This window comes from Stegodyphus dumicola, chromosome 7 (genome assembly GCF_044657685.1).
Source record: "Stegodyphus dumicola isolate Sdum_Otavi_A_Nest chromosome 7, ASM4465768v1".
NCBI lineage: Eukaryota > Metazoa > Arthropoda > Arachnida > Araneae > Eresidae > Stegodyphus > Stegodyphus dumicola.
In genome coordinates this window covers 185,279,120-185,305,075 of record NC_140774.1, presented here as the reverse complement: position 1 = coordinate 185,305,075, position 25,956 = coordinate 185,279,120, and the positions used below count along the sequence as shown (strand labels likewise).

The window sequence follows — 25,956 nt, the reverse complement described above, 5'->3', positions numbered from 1 at the left end:
ATTGATAAGAAAGAACGAGGTCAAATAAACCAAACCAACATTGATAAGAAAGAACGAGATCAAATAAACCAAGCCAACATTTTGCTAGTTTCTTAAATGGCTAGTAACCTGTTGGATATCCTTTAGCTTTTATCACTCACTGCAATCGTTTGGCAGTAAATGAACAAGCTGCTTTGTAACTTCTGCATTAATATTACTCAGTTTTTGTACGTGTGTCTCTCGCATAACTCAAAAATGATTAACCGTAGAACGTTGAAATTTTGTAATATGGAACTGCTATAACAAGTAGTTGGTAACCTCCCTTTTTGGTTGCTCTCGGCCGCACCAAACATATATATATATATATACATATATAGTATACCCTCTCTGTTATCCGACTCGGTGAACTCCGTTTTTTATACTTATGATGTTGGTAAATTGTTCACTTTTTTCTTTAAAAGTGAATGAATTATGTTAATTTTATACCTTTAGTATTTATGCATGTAATAGTTGTAGAATTGATAAAAATGTAAAATTTAAGCGGTGCTAAGGCTAACGAAGCCGCCATTTGTTTGCATTTGAAACTCTTGGTGGAATAGTGAATTAAGCCAGTTTGTGCACCAACTTCAATGTCTTTTTGCAGAGTGGGACGAAATGTAAACTTTCAATTTTGTTCATTGAAAAATTTGTCTTGCTGCCCGCTGGCGAATTGCTTGTTTTTGTGCAGAAACTCTAATTTTAATTGTAATTTTTTTTCACTGTTTTTAATTGTATTTCGTTTTTTATGTTTTTCCGTATTTTACAATTTTTAAGGAACACGTTTTGAGTTTTAATGTACTTTTGCCTAGCGCTTTAATGTATTTAAAAAAAAATCCACGTCAGATATTTTTTGAAATAAAAAATATATCTGACGTGGCGTAATGAAAAAGTAGCTATATATATATAGCCACTGTAAAAAATATATGCCGTGGCGTAATACAAAATTACTGGTGTAGCCAGTAATTTAGTGCAGAATAAAGGACAGAAGAAGTACAGAGTTACTACAGAGGTAGCAAATTTTTGCGATTTCATAAGCAAGCAATACGTTAAGAGTACGTCCATAAATACCTAATGAATGACATCGTAATCGCAGAAATAAAGCACAATATATCACATCAAGTTATTTTAAAAAGGACTTCGACAGCACATTTGCCAAGGGAATTAGAATCTCTCAATAAAACAGGTTGAAGTCCGCCAGACGTACCACTGTAGTTGAATATAAGTTCTTTTGCAGCCAGTAGAATGAAGAATATATTTTTGAACAGGTTTAGCATCTCGCAAATTCATCCAAAGATAGGTTAGCATTATAGAGCTTGTAGAATTAAGACATACAAAAGAACGAAAAGTTTTTATGCCTAATTTGATAACAATTGGCTTCAAACTTCGAGTTTATCAACTCTTGTATGCAAAAAGATACAAAATATAGAATTCAGTGCAATACTTACGCTAGATCTAGTGTCTTCAACTGAGTGGCTGGTTGTGGGAACATCGATCTAGATAAGGTGTTAATGTCATTGCCAGCCACAGCTAGCAATCTCAGATTCTTTAAAGAACGAAATGCGCTATCTCCCAGCACCTCAATACCGTTGCGTTCGAAGATAAGTACGCTTAGTTTTTCGGGACCTTCAGTAAACCAGTCGTTGCCTACTTCAGGTATACCATTGTCCTCCAAAATAATAACCTATAGCAGAAAATCAGAAGTAAGTAAAGTATTTGTTTGCAAGTAATTGTGACAGGAATTGCAGGTTAATTGTGACAGGAAAATTTGAGTTTGCGTCTTTTAGTGACATACACATTTCAGATGCTAAACGACGCAATTTAATGTGTAGTGAAAATATATTAAAAATTTTTTTTAAATAAAAGGTAAAGGTAAATTCATATAAATGCCTCCACGTTTTGGATGCTGCAAATAAATTTATTCTTTATTTATTCAAATACCGTGTAATTAGTTTTTATTTATTTATTTATTTATTACTATTTTTATGTATAATTGGAACACATTGTTGAGACATCAGACGGCAGCATGTTTTGTAACGCAAGAACATCATAATAGCGGAAATTCGTATTGCTATGAAATTTTGTAGATATTTATTTGTTTATATTTGGTTGTTTAGGAATTTTTTATTTGTTATGTAATTTTTGTGTTTTTATTTATATTACTTTATGCATTTTGCATGGTGATTTTATATATGTTTATTACATATTTTATTTAATTTTGAGCTTGCGGCTATTTTTTTTGAACACGTGTAATTCCTATGTTATTTTGTAAAGATTTTAACTCTAAATTGATTATATAAATCGTAAAAACAACCCTGTATTTAGCGTAAGTATATTGAAACACTCAATCGATTTCGAGGGCAGCTATAGGTCCCTCCTCATCAGGAGAAAGAAATACCTACAGAGAAGAAAAATAAAGGGGAAGGAGTCTCAGAAACACGTGGTCCTTATCAGCACTGCACGTGGTTATAACCGGATTTTTAATCAGAGTTACACTGGCCGCCTACTTTTACTGAGCCAGGCTATCTGATCAAACATGTAACACAAAGGAACAAGAAAAATTAGCGAAGTTAAAAATAGGGAGCAAGGAGCAACTGCACCTTCACGCTCAAAATCTGAACTTCGAATAATCACGAAACTTTCTCCCGTGATTATTGATAAAGCCGTTAAAAAATTTTCAGATTCCCATCAAAGAAGACATTTCACTGTTAGAAATAATATTAACGACCTTGTCGTGCTTCCATTTTATGCTTCTGTTAGCTATAAAATTGCACGGATTCTCCAGAAATTCAATTTTCAAGTCGGTTTCTCCCCTATTAATAAAATTCACCCTTCGATTCTAAAAGATTGCGTTTCTGTCTTGAATTCTTGGGGAATTTATAGTATATCGTGTCAATGTGGTTTAAGATATATCGGCCAAACGAAAAGAGCGTTGAAGTTTCGTATCAGGGAACATGAATCTTATGTCAGAAAAGGCGAAATTAACAAGTCTTCAATAGCGTATCATAGTTGGACATTTAACCATAATTTTGACTTTGGGTCTGCAAAAATTATCCAAAAGGCTTCTTCCACAGGTGAATTGGATTTTCTTGAGGCTTTTCATATTCACAAAGATTTAGAGCAGGTTTAGTTAAGGATTTGAAGTCCAATCCAGTCCTTCCTAATGCCTTTAAAATTCTACTATCTTAATTCAGTTATTTTTGCCGATAGATTGCGTTATCTCCTCGCGTTTGGTACTACCAGAGGGTATAAAAATCCGTTCAGTGGTTGCTTTCCATTTTTCGAAGTTCAGATTTTGAGCGTGAAGGTGCAGTTGCCCCTTGCTCTCTATTTTTAACTTCGCTAATTTTCCTTGTTCCTTTGTGTTACATGTTTGATCAGATAGCCTGGCTCAGTAAAAGTAGGCAGCCAGTGTAACTCTGATTAAAAATCCGGTTATAACCACGTGCAGTGCTGATAAGGACCACGTGTTTCTGAGACTCCTTCCCCTTTATTTTTCGTCTCTCTAGGTATTTTTTTCTCATGATGAGGAGGGACCTTTAGCTGCCCTCGAAATCGATTGAGTGTTTCAATATACTTACGCTAAATACAAGGTTGTTTTTACGATTTTTATTGTCACATTAACGTGTTTCTCTTCTAGTCTAAATTGAATGTTGTTGGAATTGCAAGGATAGAGCAAACCGAAGTTATGGGCAGAAACTCCATAGTGGGCCTTGGCGACATTCTAGAAGCTTCCAGAAAACGCCTTTGAAACCACAGAAGCGATTTTTCAGGTAAGTTGCAGAAGTACTTATCCTACGCTTGGGCCAGTGGTATAAATAAGAGATGTGAATGGTTAAGAATCAGTTGAGTTGGGACTTAATCTCACTCTACTACATTGTTGTTGTGCTACAATCTCGTTCTACAACCGATCTGGTCGATCAAAGATCATTAATTTCGGGTTTGCTCTGTGAACGATCTTGGTGAACTGCAATATTTTTCGCATGTTAGGAGGAATTTTATTCTTGCTTTCCTCACTGAACTACAAATATATATAGATGATTTTAAACTTTAAGGGCTGTTCATCAACTCGAAAATGTTTAATTTAGGAAACTTTCTACAAACATGGGGCATGCAACAGTATTCTCATCCATAGTCTCGAGGTTTAAATTTGTATTTGTTCGAACATAAATAATTATAGTTAAAAAGAACCGACAACTATGAAAATCGAAACTATCATTATTAAAGAAAGGACCAAGAAAGTAAAGAAGTAAGAGGGCTCTGCTTAGTTGTTTAAAGCGTTTATTATTTTTCGTTGGACGTCAGGATTTACCCTAAATAACTACTGAAATTAGCTGAATACCTTTTCCTCATTCCTATTTAAATTTTGCATGCATGGAAACTTAAGGTACATTATTAATGGCTGCAACGTTAACAAAGTTCATCCTTAGATAGCAACGACCCTCTCCCCTGCTTTCACTAGAAAAGATTTATTATTGTAAAATAAGAGTTTAGAGATTTCCGATATTTCTTCAAGCTTAGGAACATTTTTAGGAAAATGACAGTTTGGTGAGAATATTTCGATAAGTTCCCGCTTATATTCACACCGTTTACTATATGATTATGAAACCATAAATTCATGATAAGAATCACCTACGTTACCAGCTTTTGAGAACTGCTTTGATTAGTGATTCATCGACTTTTACTGCCACCAACAGCCGAGCGATAATGTCGCTGAACACTAGTAGTTCGGTCTGTGTTCAAATACCAGCCAACGGGCTGGCTGCATGGGCGTTTCATAGTTTTCCACATGTGTAACGTGTATACGAGCCAGCTTCCCTTAGAAAGTCTTCCACGAAGGCATACAGCCCCTTAGGCAGCTAGCCTTCAATTGCTTTGCCGTAAACAAATAAACCACCGATTTTTGTAGCTGAAGTAATGATTGCATCTGCAGTTTAAAGAAGAAAAATTACATTACCCAAGAATGTCAAAATGAGGTTATGCAAATGCATACTACGTATCTTTTATTTGATATTTAAATAGTTTCTTTTATGGTTAAAAGGTTAAGAAGCTGTTTAACCGTCTGCAAAATTCTTCAAATAATTCATAACTTTTTATTACCAGTCTTTACTGAAATCTTTGGAGGTAACTTTTATTTCTCACCTATGTCACCTATGAAAGTAATATTTCATAAATGACATTTCACGCGTTTCATAGCTGTCAATATATATAGGTGTCATTTCACGGCGAGTGATACAGTTCGTCGTAAAATGTCACTGCCTGATCAGAGTTCAAGCTATAGCATGCTTTTAACTTGAACGCAGGAGGGTCATGTCACGGTTGTAATAGATCCAAGATCGAAACACGTATTCTGGCAGAGCAATAATGAACAATAAATAAATAATAAGACACCACCTGTCATCAGCTTTAATAACTTTCTGTAGTAGCATTTTGTTCGGTCTATCAGGTTCAGATGGCGCCACTATTAAACAAGAGACTGGAAACAAGTCTGCCTCTCAAGTAGAGCTCCGATTGATTGGATGTTCCACTGACGTAGATAACATTAATATTATAACTTAATCATTTACATTATTTCCCTGCTTTAAGTTTCTCTAGTAAAATTTACACTGAATTCAAATTTTCTCACTGTATTCTTTTTTGCTTTTCTCCACCAAGCTTAGGTCTCTTCTCGAAATTTGTACTGAAAGAGTCGCGTTATATTGACACTTGAACCTTTGGATTCAGCTCGATTGGATTAGAGCTCTTGCAAGGTCGATGATTAGTAAACCAAAGAATTCTGGCACATGACAGTGTAGGCTCATGAAAATATTTAAATAAGAATATTATGAAGAAAATGCTGCTGACCACAACTGTGAGAAATGCTGGTGATTGTGTAATGGTGAATAGAAAAGAAATCAACGAGAGAAGAACATATGGCACAATATGTGGAGCGGAGATGAAAAATGCGTAGGATGCAAGTAAGCAGATAAAAAAAAAAGTTAGAAATGTGCAGAATGTGTACAACAGTGTTCTGATAACTGGGGAAAAAAATCTGATGTGTACACCACATGACTTCCTTGTATGGAATATTAAATTATATGCATTTTTTCTTGCATTTCGTTTGAACTTATTGGATTTAATTAAATCTACTTCGCTGACAGCGCATAAACCACAATACAATAAAGGCATTCTTTAAAATTCACTCTATTTGTTTAACATAGCGACACTCTGGCGCTAGATTCACTTAACAGTATTATATTTCGTTCATATTATAACTCAGAATACACAAAATTTATCTCATTTAAAGAATTATCTAATCGTTTCCACATGTTCTTTCCAATACTATAATAAAGCTAGAACGATGTATAAAAGAAATTAAGCAAACAAAACAAAAAAGAAACAGTTTTTCACAGACGATTGAGTATTTCTCATTCAATTAATTCAGTTCTCACTTCGCGACAAGGCAAAAATACATAAAAGCTCAAAATATCTGTATCAAAAATTAAATTACTAATTATTAAACATTAAATTATTAAAAATTAAGTAAATCTTAAACACTTATTTCCTTGAAAAAATTCCAGAAAGGATTAAGCGTGATTTAATTCGCAATAATAAATGAAGGCGTTATCTTTGTTGTTGCGAAGCTACATTTCTCTAAATTGGCAACAAATCCACTACTCTGCTGTTTCAAATATAAACAAGCAACGGCCGCCATAAAAAAAACATTATATTAGGCTTAGTGGCACTTAAACAACTTTATTAAAATATTGCATACAGAGTTACTAAAGACATAAAAACCTTAACCGGAAGACAAGAACAACATAATTCAGTCATTTTTAAAGCAAAAAGTGTACAATTTACAAACATATAAGAGTAAAGAAACTGAGATCACTGAGCCGGGTAACAGAGTGGATATATATATACATATATTTATATACGTTTGGCGAAGCCGATTGCAACCAAAATACGAGGTACACATCTACATGTTATAGTAGTCCTGTATACAAAATTTCAATGTTCTGAGGCTATTCGGTTTTGAGTTATGCGAGATACGTACGTACCAGACGCCACGAAAAATTCTCTTCAGAATTCATTTTAAAGCAGTTTTATATTTTTTTTTGGAGGAAAAGAGTCTTTTATTCTGTCCTTACAGATATCACGCAAAAACATCGTTACATTGCATTCGAAAGCGGTGAAAATGGATATTTTCGTTGAAATATGCTGCCTGCAACTTTTCGCGATTACAATACTTACATTTTACTTCGTACAAGGAAGTAAAAATAAAAATTCTAGATTAAATAATACACAGAAATGCAGCGACTGCTTCTTGAATAAGTACTACGTTCACATAACAAAAACAAGTAAACCAGTACTATGCAGTGAGTACTTCATAGGAAATAAAATGGTGATGCACGACAAAACAAATACGATGTGAGAAGTCAAGGAGCTGTAATGTAATGTTAAGAAAATAATCATGAAAGAGTTGAGGAGGGAGCAGGTACAGAAATGAGTAAATGGAAGAGGGTCAGACCCCCGATCCTCTGACATGTTGACTGGTGTTGTAGCCGTTGAGTTGCCGAAGTAGTGGAAGGTCCCGATCTAGTGCAGGATGGCTAAGGTGGGGGGAAGGTAGAATTATCCTTGTTTAAAGAGATGAATGGCGTAGTCATCTTTAAGAATTTCATAGATGAAACCGGTTTTGTAATCCATTTTCTCGCAAGTAATGGCTTTTAGTGTAGAAAATGCTCTTCATCTGAAAAGCCTGACACATCTTGTGCAGCTGCCTCCAGTCAGTGGAAGTTTCTTCAACCATTCTTCTGCGTTCTTTTTCGGACCAGCTACTTCATTTCCTAAAGTTCGACATTGCAGAACAAATTTGAATCTTGCATGCTATGTTCACAAAATTTAGAGCTATAAAAAATAATGGATACTCAGAGATATAGCTGCTGCCCAGGAACCCGTTTTCGTGACCTTCTAAAAAATGCAAATGCGCTGTCTTGTAAATATCATGTCTATCAAAGAAATACATTTTGAGAGGCTTTGAGCAACTTCGCTTGCTGTAAAATGACATCGACATGTTGCTGTTACTGATCCTAACTTAGCCATTTGTCTAGATCAGATCTATGAGTACATGACACATCATCACCGAAGGTAGGTCTTTTGAGTAGGTCCTCCTTTACAAATCTCAAACATGAAGATGTTCAGGAGTGAAATCATCGGTATTACATTTAGATCTTATTTGCCAAGTCAGATTTAAGGCGTTTTAGGTATCCACTTAGGAACCTCGTCAAAGTAGTCTGCTGAGCACGATTATTTCCAAAAGCAACAGTACCTCCCGGCTGCCTGCCGAAGTACTAGTCATGAGCCGGAGGAGAATGCCAGGAAGAGGCAAAATTAGATTTAACTCTCCAGCAGAACTTCAAAAAGCTCAGGGTGCCAGTGGTCAGAGTAATTTAAGTACCTTTGTTAACTAGGGCATCAGGCATTTCATTACCACCGAAGCCAATATGTGAAGGGATCGATTGCAGATGTGCATCATAATGGGAAGAGAGTTATCCCAGTAAAGCCAAAATAGAGGATGAAGTTTTACCTCCAATACGAGGCCAATTTTGCAGATGTTGGATAGAACTGCGGCTGTCAGTCAATCCAGATGTGTTTGTAGGCAAGCAGTGCAAGTGCCTTAAGGCCCTCCTCACTTGCAACGAGCTCAGAATGAAGAACAGAACAGTGACATAGACATTTAGCTCTTAAGCTATAAGCCACTAAATGTGAACCAATAAACGTGAAATTCATGAATCTGAAACCAATAACCGAGAAATAATATGTAACAATAAAATTTTGGAAAGAAAGGAATGCTTTTGGCAAAGATATTAGTTTTTAAAATTAAGAGGAAATATAATTTCCATTAACTCATGCATACATATCACTTAGTCAATTCACACCTTAAATAAGCTATTAAAGAGTAACTATCCCTTTCGATTGTTAATTTATTGAAAATTGTTAATTATCCCTTTCGACACAGCCTATTACTTTTTTAATATTTTCTCGTATGTAACACACTGATGGAATTAGTGCACTTAGTTTCTTAAGTACACTTAATTTCTTAATTACCGTCAATACCTTAGGCTTAACTTCAGAAAGAGTACGTGAAAATTTTAATTAATTAATGCCTACAGCACCATTCATGTTCTGAGCTCTGAAGACAATTAGTTGCAGTAATTTCCAATAATAAAATCAGGATTATTAATTTAGCTATAAACATGCTTTTAACTTGGTCGTTTGAGGCGTCATGTAAGAACTGTAGCAGACTCGGTATCGAGTTTCGTACTTTAGCAAAACAGCGTCAAACACCAACCTTCGCTCATAGCTCCATATAAGTCGACAACATCCGCCTCAACAATCTAACAGCATTTATGCAACAGCAGCTTCTTCACATTAGCAATACAGAATAGCTCCATTATTAAACAAAATAAAGTGCCAACAGGCGATCGTCTTATTTGGATACACTATTAATTATCTCTAAAATAATGCTTTCGTAAAGAAACGATTATTATGCTGTTAATTATAATATCATTCATTTTATTTATTAAGATGATTTAATGGACAGAACTCTATAACAAGCTTCACAAATTTTTGTCGTGAGTTCTTCGGGGAGTGCGATTAGTGTTATATACTGATGAAGTTTTTATCGTTAAATAGTCATAATAATCTTACATCTAGTTTTTTCAAGTGGTCCAGCTGTAGGTTAACTAGTTGACGACTGCCTCGGAAACTCTTTCTTATCTCCAGCTTTTGTAAAGACTGTTCCAATCCTTGGAAATGACGACGCCCTCTACGGAGAGAGGCATCTTCGACTTCTACTTTCTCTGCAACAAATTCTTCTATTTCAAGACCTTTAAACATTTCTGTAGGCAAAGAAGAAGCGTTAAGCTTTGTTATCTCCAACTGATGTAGATAGTAACCTTTAAGGTTATTCAAAACTTTATTCAGCTCTGTATCGCTTTCTAGGCCATGGCATGCCACCTGGGGACCTGCAATCAGATATCATATGTCAGTGTATTGATATCTAAAATCATCAATATATGGATTAAAATACAGATTTGTCAAAAACTATTCAATGAAATGAAATTAATTTATTTGCATGACGTATCATATTGAAACTAATAAGCTAAAATATCATTTATGAATGCATATGATGTATGACATAATATGCGGCATGCTGATAATAATATGGGACATTATATACGACAATAAAATTTAGGAATGAAAGGAATGCTTTAGGGAAAGATATTGGTTTTTAAAATTTATAGGGAATATATAATCTCCATTAACTCGTACATGTATACTATTAGTCAATTCACACTTTAAATAAGCCATTTTAGAATAATGAAAAATGTTAGCTATCCCGCTATCCCTTCCAACAAAGTATACAACTTAAATTTTTTAATGTTTTTTTCATATGTAATACATTTATAAGGTATTTTCTCCCGTCTTTCTGCATGCCTTCGTGGTATAACCGTAGCACACTCGGCGCGTATTCGAAAGGTCCAGGTTGTAACAGCTTTAAATAATATTAAAATCTTGTAGTTTAAATAATTTAAATACATGAACATTAAGGTATTTGTGAATGGCAATATTTGAAACCAGACTCGAGTGCCTCGTGCGACTCTCGCACGAAGAATGTAAATTATTTTTAAATGTTAGAATATGTTTTCTCTTCTTGATTGTATGTCGCCATTTTTTTGAGTGTTAAATAAAAGTTATTGCTGTGTTCCATCATTGGAGTTGCTTCATATTGCCAAAGAAGCATCACAGTCTTAATTGTTTTGGAGGCACCGACGAGATCGAATAATCGTGCGTATTTTTATTTTATTAGTTCATCATTGAACATAATATTAGTGATACCAGATTATTACCTCATGTTAATATTGAATTGCTTTATTTTATTAGTTCATCATTGAACGCAATATTAGTCATACCAGATTATTACTTCCTGTTAATTTTGAATTGCTTTATGTTATTAGTTCATCACTGAACGCAATATTAGCGATACCAGATTATAACTTCCTGTTGATATTAAAATGCGTTATTGTATTAGTTCATCACTGAACGTTACTTCCTGATGATATTGAATTGTCTTATTTTATTAGTTCATCACTGAACATAATATTAGTGATACCAGGTTATTACTTCCTGTTAATATTGAATTACTTTATTTTATTAGTTCATCACTGAACGTAATATTAGTGATATCAGGTTATTACTTCCTGTTAACACTGAACTGCCTTATTTTATTAGTTTATCACTTGAACGTAAACTTAGTGATACATTTTAATGCCGTTTCTACTAGAGCTCAAAGGAAAAGAAAAATAGCTGAAGAACAGATCTTGGAACCGATGAAGGAAGAAAATAAAGCATCCAGAGATGTATTTGAAGAAGAAGTTAAATCACCAGAATTAAAAGAGGAAGATGTTCACGAAAATTTAAAAAACGATAAAGAAATTAATATTGAGAATCATTTTGCAACGCAGCGTTATCACCATCTTTCGGCTTTTGATTTAATATCAAAGTCGCTACTAATAGACGAAGAAAACAATTGTCGAAAGCAAATGACAATTGAATATTTTCCGAAAGGCACAGATGAACTGAGGAAAGGTTTTGCTGTGAATTATAGCCGAGGAACTGGTCCAACGTGGAAGAGATCTAGGCGCCATCAAGGAAAAAAAGGAAGACTAATTTGAACACTGTCTATTTTCTTCCTATTTAAATGTGGTGTAAAAATATTTGTTTAAAACTTAAAAATTTTGGCCTGAAGTTTGGAAACTTATTAGAGAAGTTACCTTTTCTCTTTAAGCAAATGAGCAAGCCGAGCTTATAAACTTTCGAATTTTACAGAAATTTTCCCTTCGGCAAAAGTCTCTCCGTTGGGGGAGAAGTTGTAACAGCTTTAAATAATATTAAAATCTTGTAGTTTAAATAATTTAAATAGATGAACATTAAGGTATTTGTGAATGGCAATATTTGAAACCAGACTCGAGTGCCTCGTGCGACTTTCGCACGAAGAATGTAAATTATTTTTAAATGTTAGAATATGTTTTCTCTTCTTGATTGTATGTCGCCATTTTTTTTAGTGTTAAATAAAAGTTATTTCTGTGTTCCATCATTGGAGTTGCTTCATATTGCCAAAGAAGCATCACAAGGTTCGAGTCTCGGCGAGGACACTGCACATTTTTCACGTCTTCCTCTTTCAAAATAACCTAATGATTCTACAGTGGCGCCCGAACTAAAAGGTGGTAGATGATGATTCTTCACCACTAAGATTTGGCGAATGGTTTCCCTAATCCCCAGTCGACCAAAAGGAAGAGTATATAAGGTATTTTCTCCCTCCTTTCTGCGTGCCTTCGTAGTGCAACAGTAGCCCACTCGGTGCGTATTCGAGAGGTCCAGGTTCGAGTCCCGACAAGGGCATTGCTCATTTTTCACATTTCCTGCTTCAAAAGTCCTAATGACTCTACATATTGATCGAATTAGTGCGCTTAATTTCTTAACTACTGTTATTACTTTAGCACTATAAAAAGAATAAGTGAAAATTTTATTTATGTAATGCCTGCAGCATAGTTCATGTTCTGAACTCTCAAGACTATCAGTTGCAGTAATTTGCATTTAAATGTTGATCGTTAATTTGAAAGAAAAAAAATTGATAAAGCTTTTCTCACTAAGTGTTATTAGAACTTTTTTTAAATTATTTTAAAAAGAGATAAATAGCAATTCTAATTACTAATTTTTTTTATTTATTTCATGTTTTATACAATTATAATGAATTTTTAACGAACAAACTCAGCGATTTAAAAGCAACGTGTGGCCACTTGGTTAAACGTAAAAGACCTTTTTTGATTAACTTCACCGAATCGTGCTAATATTTGAAACTCAATTTAACCTCAGCTGAATGGTTTAACTCTAAGATACCTGTGCACAACACACTAACACTATCGAAAATTTCTAAATTGAGAAATAAATTCTGATAGAAACTTGTAAAGGCATCTAAATTATCAGAAAGTCGTACAGCTCTTAAAGTTTTGCAGAAACAGTTCTTCAGCTAACCTAGCTGGTATTATAAAAATCCTTGAGTCATTTTAAGAATGTAAATCAGTCGAATTGAAATAAGGAAATTACAGTAAGGAAGTGCAAATTAAGCTGATTGTCAGTCCTCAAAATTATACCTTAAATAATTCTCATATTTTAGGTAGTAAGTTAACACAAAAACGCAAAGTAGAAAGCTACGAGGTATACCATTAACGAGACTTAGCAACATGAAAATCAAAATATTCATAGTATACAACGAATTACAAAAAGTAATTAATTATTGTTACCTTCTATAAGATGTCATCAAAAATCGAGAAAAGAATGAACAATTTTATTGAATGCATAGATTTCCGGCATTCTACTAAATATTTATATATAATTTTACATCTGATAACTGGAAACCTTTAGTAATTTATTTTATTACCTTAGCAATCTTAGATATGGAACTTATAACATTAACTGGTACTTTTCCGTTTCGCCGGCGCAAATCTCGCCAAGCAGACTTTATTGGCGACAACATACAGTATACATATAAAAAATATTTAAAAAAATGTTAGTTTTAAGAATTCTTTTTTTAAAGGCATAAACATTTTAATATCGCTTAAAATTTTATAAAAAACCGATAAATAAAGAAAATAAATTTGTAAAAAGACATTAATTTAAGAATTTACTACGCTTTCATGGTTCAGCATCCTGATTCGCCGGTTCATATCACGTGACCCCAAGCGATCTCATCTCACGTAAACTACTCTCTACAAAAATCTAATGCTGTCAGTAATTATCTACATTAATTTCAAGTTAAATCTTAATTTGGAACACAAGTTTAAATGCAAGAAATATTTCAATTTGTACGAATAGCTTACTCAGAAATTATGTAAAACTGCAGTACTTTACTTCGCTAATGCATTCTCATTAGAATTGATGAATTTAACTCTTGACCTTACCTTTTCTATATTTTCGGCTTCGGGTAAGCGCTGTGATTGCATCCTAATTGACTTAATTATCGAAAATGACTGAACATCTGATAAATAACAAAAACATACAACATAAAACTGAACTATCTGATAAAAATTCTATGTAATTATATGTCAGTATTGAAAGAAACAATCAATCTGATAAGAAAAAGCTGCGACTTGTTTTGAAAATGAGGCGTAAAAGGTTACCAGCGAGAATATTCCGTTTGGCATCGGTTGCACCATTATTAGCGACTTTATCGCTTGCGCCGGCAAAACGGAAAAGTACCCATTAACTTTATAGACAGTGCTTCCATAATTATTTTGGAGGATTTTATTTTGAACTAGGTGGGAATACAGCCTGCCCTGGACTGTACGAGGGATTAAAATATCCGAAACAACTTTCTTAAAATTGGTAGTTTTTTCTAGTTGTAAATTTATTGCTAGATTTGGATTTTTCTAAGGGTTTTTGCTGAGTAATAATAATAGAGGCCGGTTTTGATCTTCTTCTTCAGTTTTCAATATGTCCAGTTTGCAGACAGTTGCATTTTCAGTTTCAGTCTTTTTGGTATAACATTTAAACTTTTATATGCTCTGCTCTAGATCAAGTGGATGTGTTCTGCACCTGATCTAAATACCCCAAACAACTGCTCATCGAGATCCACTGGTAATCTTCTAGATCTGATTTAGATATTTTAGGGTAGCTATCGGCTGTCCGTAACAATTAGTTACCATGTCTAATCCACATTTATTAGATAGTATGTAGGGTTATTACTATTTTAATTAACCAGTTATTTATAATTTCAACCTTTACTATCACTTCTTTTCCGTTTCCTCACCAAAAATTCAAATCATTTTAGAGAGTTTTAAGTCGAGGGTTTCGGGTTGTAAGACAAAGCGTGTTTCTATCTCTCGAGGCCACGTCATTAGGTTTCGCCAGCTGTAAGATTGTAATTCTTCGTCTTTGCGTTATTGCTGCCGACATTAACTGTTACGCTGGCGAGAAGTTCTGAATCAATTTAGAATTTAATATCAATTGTGTAGTCTTTCACTACAGAGCTTAGTTTTAAATTTGAATTTCACTGTTACTTCAGTTACATTGTCACAAGAGGTAAATGATCTTATCAAGCACAAGAAGTGCGTTTATGTTCAAGTTCTGTTTTAATAAAAAAACCTTTTCAAGACTCTTTTTGTTACTTCAAGAACAGCGATAATTCGCTCCAAATCTGTTAGAAGATTGATACTAGTGTATGCCCACAGAGAAGGTCAAACTCTATAAACATATGGCTTTAAGTGTCTGTCTAGAATTCTATTTGCTTAGGACTGCATTCTGCTTGAAATAATTCTAAAAAAATTCTTAAAACTCAAAACTAAGCACAAAATTTGTTTTGAAAATTTACGCAAGGTGAATAAAGATATTTAGGAATTCAAATGAACTTCTGAATTTTTCACCTTCCTGATCATGTCAAATGAAGAAAGACCTTATTTTATTCTAACCAATTATTTTTAGTTTTAGAAACTTTCCTTTCCCTTCCGATTTCAGTTTCCTACCAGAATGTAAATTTTAATGACGTGTATTCCATACGCGAATTCGAAGTGAGTTTGGAATCAGTATATAAGTAGCGATTAAAAGAGTGAGTCCCCTAATCCCCAGTAGCCCTTTAACATGGAGGTAGGAAAGGGAGGAGGGGCCAACCCGCGCTAAAAGTGAAGCACTGCTTTGAAGCTTGGGTCACCAGATGGGGTGTTCTTTGTTTACATTCAGAAGCTCGCTTGACAAGATTCTGATAGTATTTCGACACACGACAGTTTCATAGAAATCGAAAAAGGGACACTTTCGCATGAAAGTTTGGTTTGGTTTGGTTTATTTAATTACGGCAAAGCACACTAGGGCTATCTGCCTAAGGGGGAGGGATGCTTTCGTGGAGGACTTTCTAAGGGAAACTGGCTCGTATACACGTTACACATGGGGAAAACCACGAAAACGCCCATGCAGCCAGCCCGTTCGCGGGATGCGAACCTCGGACCGAACTCCCAGTGTTCAGCGACTTTACTGCTCGGCCGCTGGTGGGCCCTTTCGCATGAAAGGAACATTCATAGTGTGATGGATAATAGCAATTTGTATAGTTTAGTGACATTTACGCAAAAATCCCATCTTGGTTATTTTTCGATAACTAACAACAGCGATTTTGATTATGAATTTGTTTTTTAAAATTATAAGCTGTTGCACTACAAACATATAGATTTTAAGAAAAATGTTATGCTTAAAGAATGAAAAATACCTTACGGTACATTTAAAATTGTATATGTCTTTCGATACTTGATAAAGTATTCGCTACTTTTATTTTATTTTCCAAACGTCAAAATGTTTTAAATAAAACAAATTTTTTCCACATCCATATATTATTGTAACATGTACCTTTTAAAATTTTTTAGAGGAGAGGCTTTACTGCTGCTCATTTTAGACCCATCCTTTTAATTTTATATATCTGAAAAATAATCACTTTGGGCTTACATGTTTTATAAATATAAAATTATGTATGTTAAAATATTTGTAATTAGGCACATAGGTCAGATTAAGTTTTTATTAAATAGAGTAACGCATGCAAGGGCTATCTGCCTAAAGAGAGAAATACCATCGTGGAGGAATTTTGAAGAAAAACTGACCTTTGAGCGGGTATTAAAAATAATACTTATAATTTTCATTCAAATTATATTCATATATATTTTTTATGTAAATATTTTCGGGGGTATGCTAAATTAGTGTAAATTACTATACACGAAAAATATAGTGAATGCACAGAAATTAAAGATTTGCACATGCCGGAAATGAAAAATAGGAAATATGTATGGGTATTTATTTATGTGCTTGCAAAAAGCATGTATCTGCCTTTGACAAAATACTTAAATATTCATTAAATGATTTATAAATGTATTTGAAATGAAGAATTTATTCCCTTATAAACAACTGTGAAAGTACTGTGAAGAAATCTAATTATTAAATGTATCTAATTTATAATGATTATAAATGTTATCTAAATATATAACCTTAATATTGAATTGTAAACATAAATTGAAATCCTGTTGACAAATACGTTATAAAACTATTTAAGCAAGAATTGTTCGTACTGAAAACAATCTGTTAAAAGGTATTGTAAAGCAAATGCTATGAGATGCGCACTTAAGAACGTAATAAAGAGTTTTGGAATATGTATTGTTGAAATGAAGAGTAAAAAAAAAAAAAAATCTGATAAGCATAATTAAAAGAATTATAAAAAAAAAACTTATTTTATTCCCTTTCAGAAATGTTCAGAGAAAGTCAAGTACTATTTAAAGTATTTCGCTCATTCCTAAAAATTCTCTAATTTAAAATGAACTGAATAGAGCATTAATTATAAATTGACTTACATTTTTCGATTTAAAAGATGCCTCAGAAGCCAAAAAATCATGTCATATCTAAGAAAGTATTTTAGGAAGAAGCTCTATAAATAGGAAAGAAATAATGCATAATTTTAATATTAATAATACAATAAACTTTGATCTTAATTTTTGTACCTTAACCGAATAAAATCGAATTACCTTAATTTTTTTTTCTAATGTAATTAATGAAAACTTGTGAAAATATTTCATTCAAATTAAACCATTCTGAGAAAACTGTCCTGTGAAAAGTATAGCATTTAATTCCGTTCAGAATGAAATGTTGTTTAAAAATAGGTTGTTTTCATATACTTAGGACTCTGAAGTGTTGTAGAAAAAGAAAATATATACATTTATATGTATATTTACGACGTAATTACAAAATATTTACATCCGAACGCGTCAAATCCCATCGAAATCTGGTAAATGACCCAATGTTTTGGTCACCACGTAGGGATCGCCGGTGCTTCAGAGCAGGGTACGGGAGAAACTTGTTTAGGGCAACTCCATCTTACTTTCCTACCTCTATGCTTTTTAGAAGAGGAATATATAAGGTACTTTCTCCCTCTTTTCTGCATGCTTTCGTGATGTAACGGTAACACACTCGGCGCGTATTACAGAGGTTCGGATTCCTGTCCTGGCAAGGACATTATCAGTTTTCACGTTTACTACGTCCAAAAATCTTAATACCTCTACAGTGGCGCCCGAACTAAAAAAGGTGGTAAATGATGATTCTTCACCACCAGCATTTGGCAATTGGGTTCCCTAAATCCCCAATCGCCTTTTAGAAGGGGGTTTACATAACGTACTTTCTCCGTCTCTTCTGCATGCCTTCTGCATGTGGTGTAACGGTAGCACACTAGGCGCGTATTCGAGAGGTCCAGGTTCGAGTCTCGGAGAAGGCATTGCTCATTTTTCATGTCTCCTTCTTTAAAATAATCTAATGACTACAGCATTTGGATCATAATAGGAAGAAGTAAAGATATCTCTCATACATACCTTCCTTTTTGGGAACACAAAAGCATTTCGAAATGGATTCTTTTGGTGGACATTCTTTTTTAGACCCGGTTGCATATCCAACCATAATCGCCAGGAGGGGAAGCACTGTACACTTCAGCAACATTGCTAAAAACCTGAAACAGTTAAAAAATAAATTAAATTAAAAAAAAAATATGTTTGTATTTGGCTTGTTGTTAATAGTTTGTATTTCAGTTGGATCATTGTACTGCTGATAGATATTAACAACTACATAAAAATAAAAATCTATAATATGTTAACTAAGTACCATAAAATAACACAAAATTGGTAAAAGAAGAAAATACAGTGGATGAAATACAAATAAATGCAAATTCAAAATTAAAAGCGTGAAACTATATTTGAATCAAGGGGGGAAAAAATGAAGCCATAAAAGCTTTTCTTTTCCTAATATCTAAATTCTCACTACATCAGTAATTTGAAGAAAGAAACGTAATTTTAAAATAAATGCTTTTCAAAATTTGCGTTTAGAATTTTCCATACACTTTGTCGAATTCAGAGAAAAAATACTAATATTTTTGTAGAAACTGGATTTTAGTTTAGATATCTTATCAGCAATAATACACTGTAACTAGACTTAGATTGGCAGCGATTTATCGCTAAGCCTAAAATAACGACTGAAGAAGGGTGTAAAAGACCTTTTATTTAAAACTAAATAAGAACGCAAACACATTACTTAAATTCAAATAAACTAGTAGCTAGGCTACACAATAAATTTAACGCAAAGTTGGTTCAAAACTTGACCGACATGCAATTCAGCAATTATACTGCAAGGCCGAAGACAAGAGCCCTTATAGAAACCTAGTAACACGGCCTCGAAGGGCAGAACACGCTTTGTCTTACAATACAATCTCAAAATCCTAACCTTAAATACATGCGAATTAATTTGTATTCTGGCGGGAAATGTATTAATATAAAAGGACCTCACAGGATCTTCGTTTTTAATTTTTGATGTTGCAACTTCTTTTATCGAAACATTTGTGCAGAGCATAAACATCTTTTTTTTTTTTTTTAAGGTACGATTTTTAATATTTTCTGATAGAAATTTTAACAGTTAGCGAATACTTTTGCTTTGATTTATGTTATTAAATTAATTTATTCCCATGCAATATAGTATTTTCCACATATTATATCTAATGTTCCGAAACAGAATATGTCTATTTATCCTCTGATAAAACGTTAAAAACGTGGAAATAGAAGAAATGACTTGTAATGGAAAGGCCGAGAAGGTAAGAGGCATACATGCATAAAATAAAGATTCTGGTCTTTATGAAGGCCTTATATAGAATTTATTAGCATGTCAAAAACTTATTCTCTTTTATGGTTAGCTATAAACTAATTAAATGCACAAGTCCGATAATAGGCTAATAAAATTTATTCTTATCAAAAGAAATAAATCAGAACTCTGGAATTTTCCTCAAAGATATTCCTACAAGTGTTCACAATATCACGCAGTATAATCGGTAGTTGCACTTCAAACTACTAAAAACGTTGAATACAAAAGCGATGTAAAGTGCATCTAAAGAGTAAGCTAAAGCTGATATCTCAGTTCACGCGGAACTAAACAACTCGCAACAATAGTAACTAAGCAACTGAGCTCAGATGCTCTCTCTCCGGCTTTTATAGCTTTCAACCAGTCCCAAAATATTTCTAGTCATTTTTGCTTCTGGAGATTTCTGGAAAGCAATAAGAGGATGGAATTACGGCTACAGCTAATATAGTAGTCAATAACATTTATTCATTTTCAATACAATTTACCGAGATCTCTATTACTTCCTTGTACGAAGTAAAAAGGAAGTATTGTAATCGCGAAATGTTTCAGGCAGCATATTTCAACGAAAATATCCATTTTGACCGCTATCGAATGCAATTTAACGATGTTTTTGCGTCATATCTGTACGTAAGGACAGAATAAAATACTCTCTTCCTTCAAAAAAATTATAAAACTGCTTTAAAATCAATTCTGAAGAGAATTTTTCGTGGCGTCTGTACGAACGTATGTACGTACGTACGTTCGTGCATACGTACGTACCTCGCATAACTCAAAAACGAGTAGCCTCAGAACGTCGAAATTTTGTATATAGGACTGCTATAACATGTAGATGTGCACCTCGTATTTTGGTTGCAATCGGCCGCACCAAACGTATATAAATATATTTATATATATATATCCACTCTGTACCCGGCTCAGTGATCTCAGTTTCTTTACTCTTATATGTTTGTAAATTGTACATTTTTTTTCTTTAAAAATGATTGAAATATATTGTTTTTATCTTCCGGTTAAGGATTTTATGCCTTTAGTAAATCTGCGTGCAATATTTTTAGAATTATCAGCAATTTTAAAGTTGTTTAATTGCCGCTAAGCCTTTTTTTAATGGCCTATTTTAATGGCGGCCATTGATGTTTACATTTGAAACAGGAGACTAGTGGATTTGTTGCCAATCTAGAGAAATTTAGCTTCGCAACAACAAAGATAACGCATTCATTTATTATTGCCAATTAAACCATGCTTAATTCTTTCTGGAATTTTTTCGAGGAAATAAGCGTTTGAGATTTACTTCGTAATTTGTAATATAGATATTTTGAGTTTTTATGTATTTTTGCCTTCTCGCGAAGTGAGAACTGAATTAATTAAATGAGAAATACTCAATCGTCTGTGAGAAACTGTTTCTGTTTTGTTTTGTTTGCTTAATTTCTTTTATACATAGTTCTAGCTTTATTATAGTATTTGAATAGAACATGTGGCAACGATTAGTTAATTCTTTAAATGTTATACATTTTGTGCATTCTGAGTTATAATATGAACGAAATATAATACTGTTAAGTAAACCTAGCGCCAAAGTGTCGCTATGGTAAACAAAGTGAATTTTAAAGAATGCATTTATTCTATTGTGGTTTATGCGCTGTCGGCGAAGTAGGTTTAACTCAATCTAATAAGTTGAAATAAAATGCAAGAAAAAATGCATATAATTTAATATTCCGTACAAAGAAGTCATGTGGTGTACACATCAGATTTTTTACTCAATGTTAAATGCACGTGCCCCTGTATTTTTACTTTTCCGGCATAGCTTTCTCTTAAAACTTGTCTCGCGCTGCATAGCACGAGGAAATACAACAATTTAAATTATAATTCTACTAAAATTATGCATCTAAATACAACATTCATAACAGTAAATTGCTCATCACAATTATAATATTATCACAATTGTTATATCTTTAAAAAAAATCACTTATTTTGGAATTTTAATAGCCTTTTGAAACAAGTATTATTTTATAACATCAATGCCATACAAAATAGATTTCTAACATTCTACAATAGATCGAGTGCAAAATCTCTTAATTCCTTTTCTCGTATAAACTGCAGTTTGCTGCCAAAATGAATATATATCATGATATTATAATTATTAAGAAATTTTATAGTGGTATGCAGATTGCAAGGGCATCCTTTTAATTTTTTTTTTTCTGGTGGTAACCTACTTTTTAATATTTTGATTTTTCCTGTTTATACCATTTAACTTACAAAGACAACACAGATGAAGATGAATACAAAAGATGAAGCTTTTTTAAATTTCAAGTTCTTTTCGATATTGGTTTTAATATTATTCAAAGCAATAATTAAGTTTTATCATTTAGTTGCAGTAGGTTTTATTTAATCCTATGTTTTCTTTTTACAGTCAATCTTTTGATTTCTATTGGCTGTTGAGTGGGTTTATTCTATTGCTCAACCAGACAAAGAACATTTATTTCTTCAATATATGTAGAACTAGATTTTCTTCATTAATCCTTGAATAATTAATATAATATCTCTGTCAAAGTTATCCCGTTCAAATATAAATTATTTCTGTGTTTCAATACTTAAATTTCTTCCCGTTCTTCGAAAGTTTCTGTTCAAAGACTGTAAGCTGAATTTTCCAAATTGAAAGCGTTTTTCTAGCCTAATTGTATATTTATTACTGTAAAAATTTGTCTAATTTTTAGCAAAGGAGGCTCTCTATCCTTTTATCTATATATTATCATAACGCAGAAAATACAATGCTGCTAACAACTGATGGCAAATCTCAAACATAGAACGGTCTGGTTAAAAAGGAATTCTTATTAATGCTTGGAGCAAAGCTTATAGGAGAAAGAAGAAAAAATTCAAATTACTTTTGAGGAACTGAGTCTAAAACAACATCTGCGAGTTATAGTATAACCTCATATGTTTCTGTGATTCTTACTACTTGTAATAAAATAAAATGCAACGTACTTTCATAGTAAAATTCCTGACTTTTTGAGAAATATATTCTAAATGCATTCGTGTGCAAAACTGAGAGAATTTGGACATTATGTCGAATTTCTAGAAAACTAATGCACATATTTTTACTGAAATTTGGTATGAATATGTATTTATAACACAGAAAGAGATGTATCATTCAAAACTCATTTCATGTACGCATGATTATCCGTAAGGTTTATAATGCAGTGAGGTCGTAATATGGGGTATGACTCCCTCTCGCAGCCAGACCCGTCGCACAGCGTGACGGTATACTAGACCCGAAGCAGTTGAATAGTCATGCTGGCAGTCGATCCCACTACTGCAACAAGGCAGTTTTCACCAAAGCTGAATGTTTAGTAAGCTGTATGCTGATGGTTCTCGGAGGGGTATGGCGAGATTAAATTGCCCTTCCAAGAGCGTCCCAAACATGCTGAATAGACTTAAGGGTTAGTATATCTGGTTGAACAATCCACGTGGCGAATATACTCACTTTCCAGGTAGTCGTCGACCAGCTGAACCCTATGTTGAAGAGTGTTATCGTTCATTAACAGGAACCAGAACCAACTGCGTCCATGAAAAGTCATAGAACTCTAAGATCTCCTCTCTGTACTTCATAGCAGTCAGGTAGCCTTTGTCAAACACATGCAGCGTAGTACGGCTGTCCAACGTAATGCCTGCTCAAAACCATTGCATCTCTATCACAGCATCTATAAAACACACAGTGCTCCACTGAAGTCTGGTCCAAGGCGCGTGTTGTTTGAACCATGCTAAACCCACGACCTTGTGTATTGTAGTGAGCAGGACGCAACAGAGAGTCTTCTGGCATACAGACCTATCTTATGACCTTATACGGTAGTTTTCGGGCAGCTGTAGATCATGAAACGTGGGTTCCGGTGGCCGCATGCGGCTCACGTAAGAACTGTAAAGCTGTAACAGTCGTGTGTCGCCACACTGAAAGTGCCAAATAACGATGCTCATTCATCGTTGTTAGATCTTGGTCGACCTTGTCCAGATCTCGATATGGATACAGTGTCCTATTCTTTCCCAAATTGCAGACGATACTGGGTGCTGCACTGATTTCTTTTGCCACCTGCGCTTGTGATTGGCTTTCCTCCAGTTTACCGACGATTCTGCATCCCACCTCATTCGCGGCTACTCATTTTGTAGAGCCATTAGGATTTTTTGCGAGGAAAAATTAGCAAACACCTTTGCCGGGAATCGAAAACACGGATCTCTGAAATACTGGCTCAGTGTGCTGGCACGCTAGGAAGGCGGGAGAAATACCTTAATATACTCCCCCTTCTAAAGAGCTATTGGGGTTTTTAGGAGACCGAATCGCCAAATCCTGGGTGAGGAGAATCATCATCCAGCACCCTTTTAGTTCGGGCGCCACTGTGGAGACATTAGGTTATTTGGAAAAGCCGGAGGGATGAAAAATTAGCAATCGCCTTCGCCGGGAATCGAATCACTGGTTGTGTTCTGTATGTCTGTTGAAGGTGCTGTTTCTGGCTTGCTGTAGCGCAGCCCGCAAAAAGGCCACAGGGCGACGTAAAGCCTGCCAGGAGAGTCGGGCTGCGTCCCTCATATCTCATATCTCTGAAATACCGGCCCAGTGTGCCGATCACTACACCACGAAGGCACGCTAGGAAGGCGGGAGAAATACCTTATAATTTGACCTGATAACTTATTAAATACCTGTATACACCGAGCTCTTGCGAGAAATACGGCAAATGTCGTGAAGACGTACGAGAACACAAATCGCCGAAAACTCCTCACGCTCTTATATTCCTTCCATAATTACAGCCTCGCAGACACGCTTGCGTATTCAGCTCCGAATATTTCCATAATTTTCCGGCGACATAATTAATACCCTTCATTCAAAACGTTTCGTAAAAAATAGACATAATTTGCAAATTGTTTTAATTTTGCAGTCGAGTGTATTAAATCAAATGCGTATAGCTTGTTAGTTTACTGGGTTAGAAAATGCCTTTAAATGAAAGATCTTTTATCGCGTATAAAAATTCTTGAAGAGCAACTCTTTTTATATCATAGAAAAGACAACTGAAGTATCATTATTTCCACTGATTTGGAAGGAAATAAAATTGCTGCTATATTGTGATTTTTAAATTAGCGTTTCATGAGTTTATCAGTTTCATCAGCTATAAGTTTTATCAGTTAAATAAGTTAATTTCCTTAAGTTATACTATACTTTTTTTTTAGTTTGATTTATATGTATTACAGTTATTGAAACTTTAATTTCAGATTAAGGAACAGTCTGAAAAGAAATTTTCCGCCTTTAGTTACAGGCTTAAGTTTGAAACAGAAATTTTCTTGAAAAAAATATGCAATGGCAAATTTGGCTAAATAATTAGGAAGATTGTGCGCACTGAATTCTACACGAAGGAAAAATTTAATCATGAATCATGAATCATGAGATGAACTGAATCATAACAAAAACTTGAAGAAAATATCATTAGCAAACTTGAAAATTTTTAAAATTAAATACATCAAAATTAACTGAAAGGTTTAAAGAAAAAATAATATAAATAAATTTGTTAAAATCTGCATCAGGCTAATTACTGAAATATTACATTTATTATAAATGGAAGTAGATAAACGCTTACTTTAATACAGAGACGAAGAAGATGCCAGTGACAGCCTATTCAAAAACTTTTTTGCTGTGATTTGCCTGCATTCTTTTATAGCTGCAGTGTGAAAAATCACAGCTGTCTCTTTGCCTTCTAACACTGTTATCATCCTTTGCTTTTAATAATCCCTACTTTTGTTTTATAAATACATCTGTTCTTTTTCACTGGCAGTTCGGGTGAAAGATAAAAATGGGAGGGGGCGTACTTATTTTTGAAAGTATACATTTAATTGAAATTTTAAACATGAAGTGTACTTTTAAGTCCTGCAATAGAAAAGATCGATAAATATGTTTCTTAGATATCACTTAATTTAAGAATTATTTATTAAATAAAATACGCAATATATTTTTCATCTGAAGATAGCTGAGAACAGAAATGTTTGTTTTAAAAATACTTAGTCAAGAACCACGACTAAGCTCTTCGAATTCTTTCTTTCTTCCACTCTTTTTTCAGTTATGCATATTTTATTTAAGACGACTGATCATTTCCAGTAAATCAAATAACGAAATATCCACATAAATAAAAATCAGATTACATAGCAGTTTGCATAACCTATCATTATCTAAATAAG

At 33.7% G+C, this 25,956-nt stretch overlaps 1 protein-coding gene across 1 annotated transcript in view; it reads right to left on the bottom strand.

The window, feature by feature from the left end:
* Positions 1 to 25,492, bottom strand: part of LOC118195861 (uncharacterized) — a 31,056-nt gene extending 5,564 nt beyond the window's left edge. The window contains exons 1-4 of the mRNA XM_035367200.2: positions 25,362 to 25,492; positions 18,447 to 18,580; positions 9,709 to 10,025; positions 1,464 to 1,699 (exon numbers count right to left, since the gene is read on the bottom strand). Coding sequence (XP_035223091.1) covers positions 1,464 to 1,699; positions 9,709 to 10,025; positions 18,447 to 18,570 — 677 coding nt within the window. The 5' untranslated portion in view covers positions 18,571 to 18,580; positions 25,362 to 25,492. The remainder of the gene's footprint in view (positions 1 to 1,463; positions 1,700 to 9,708; positions 10,026 to 18,446; positions 18,581 to 25,361) is intronic.
* Between the last annotated feature and the right edge of the window lie 464 nt (positions 25,493 to 25,956).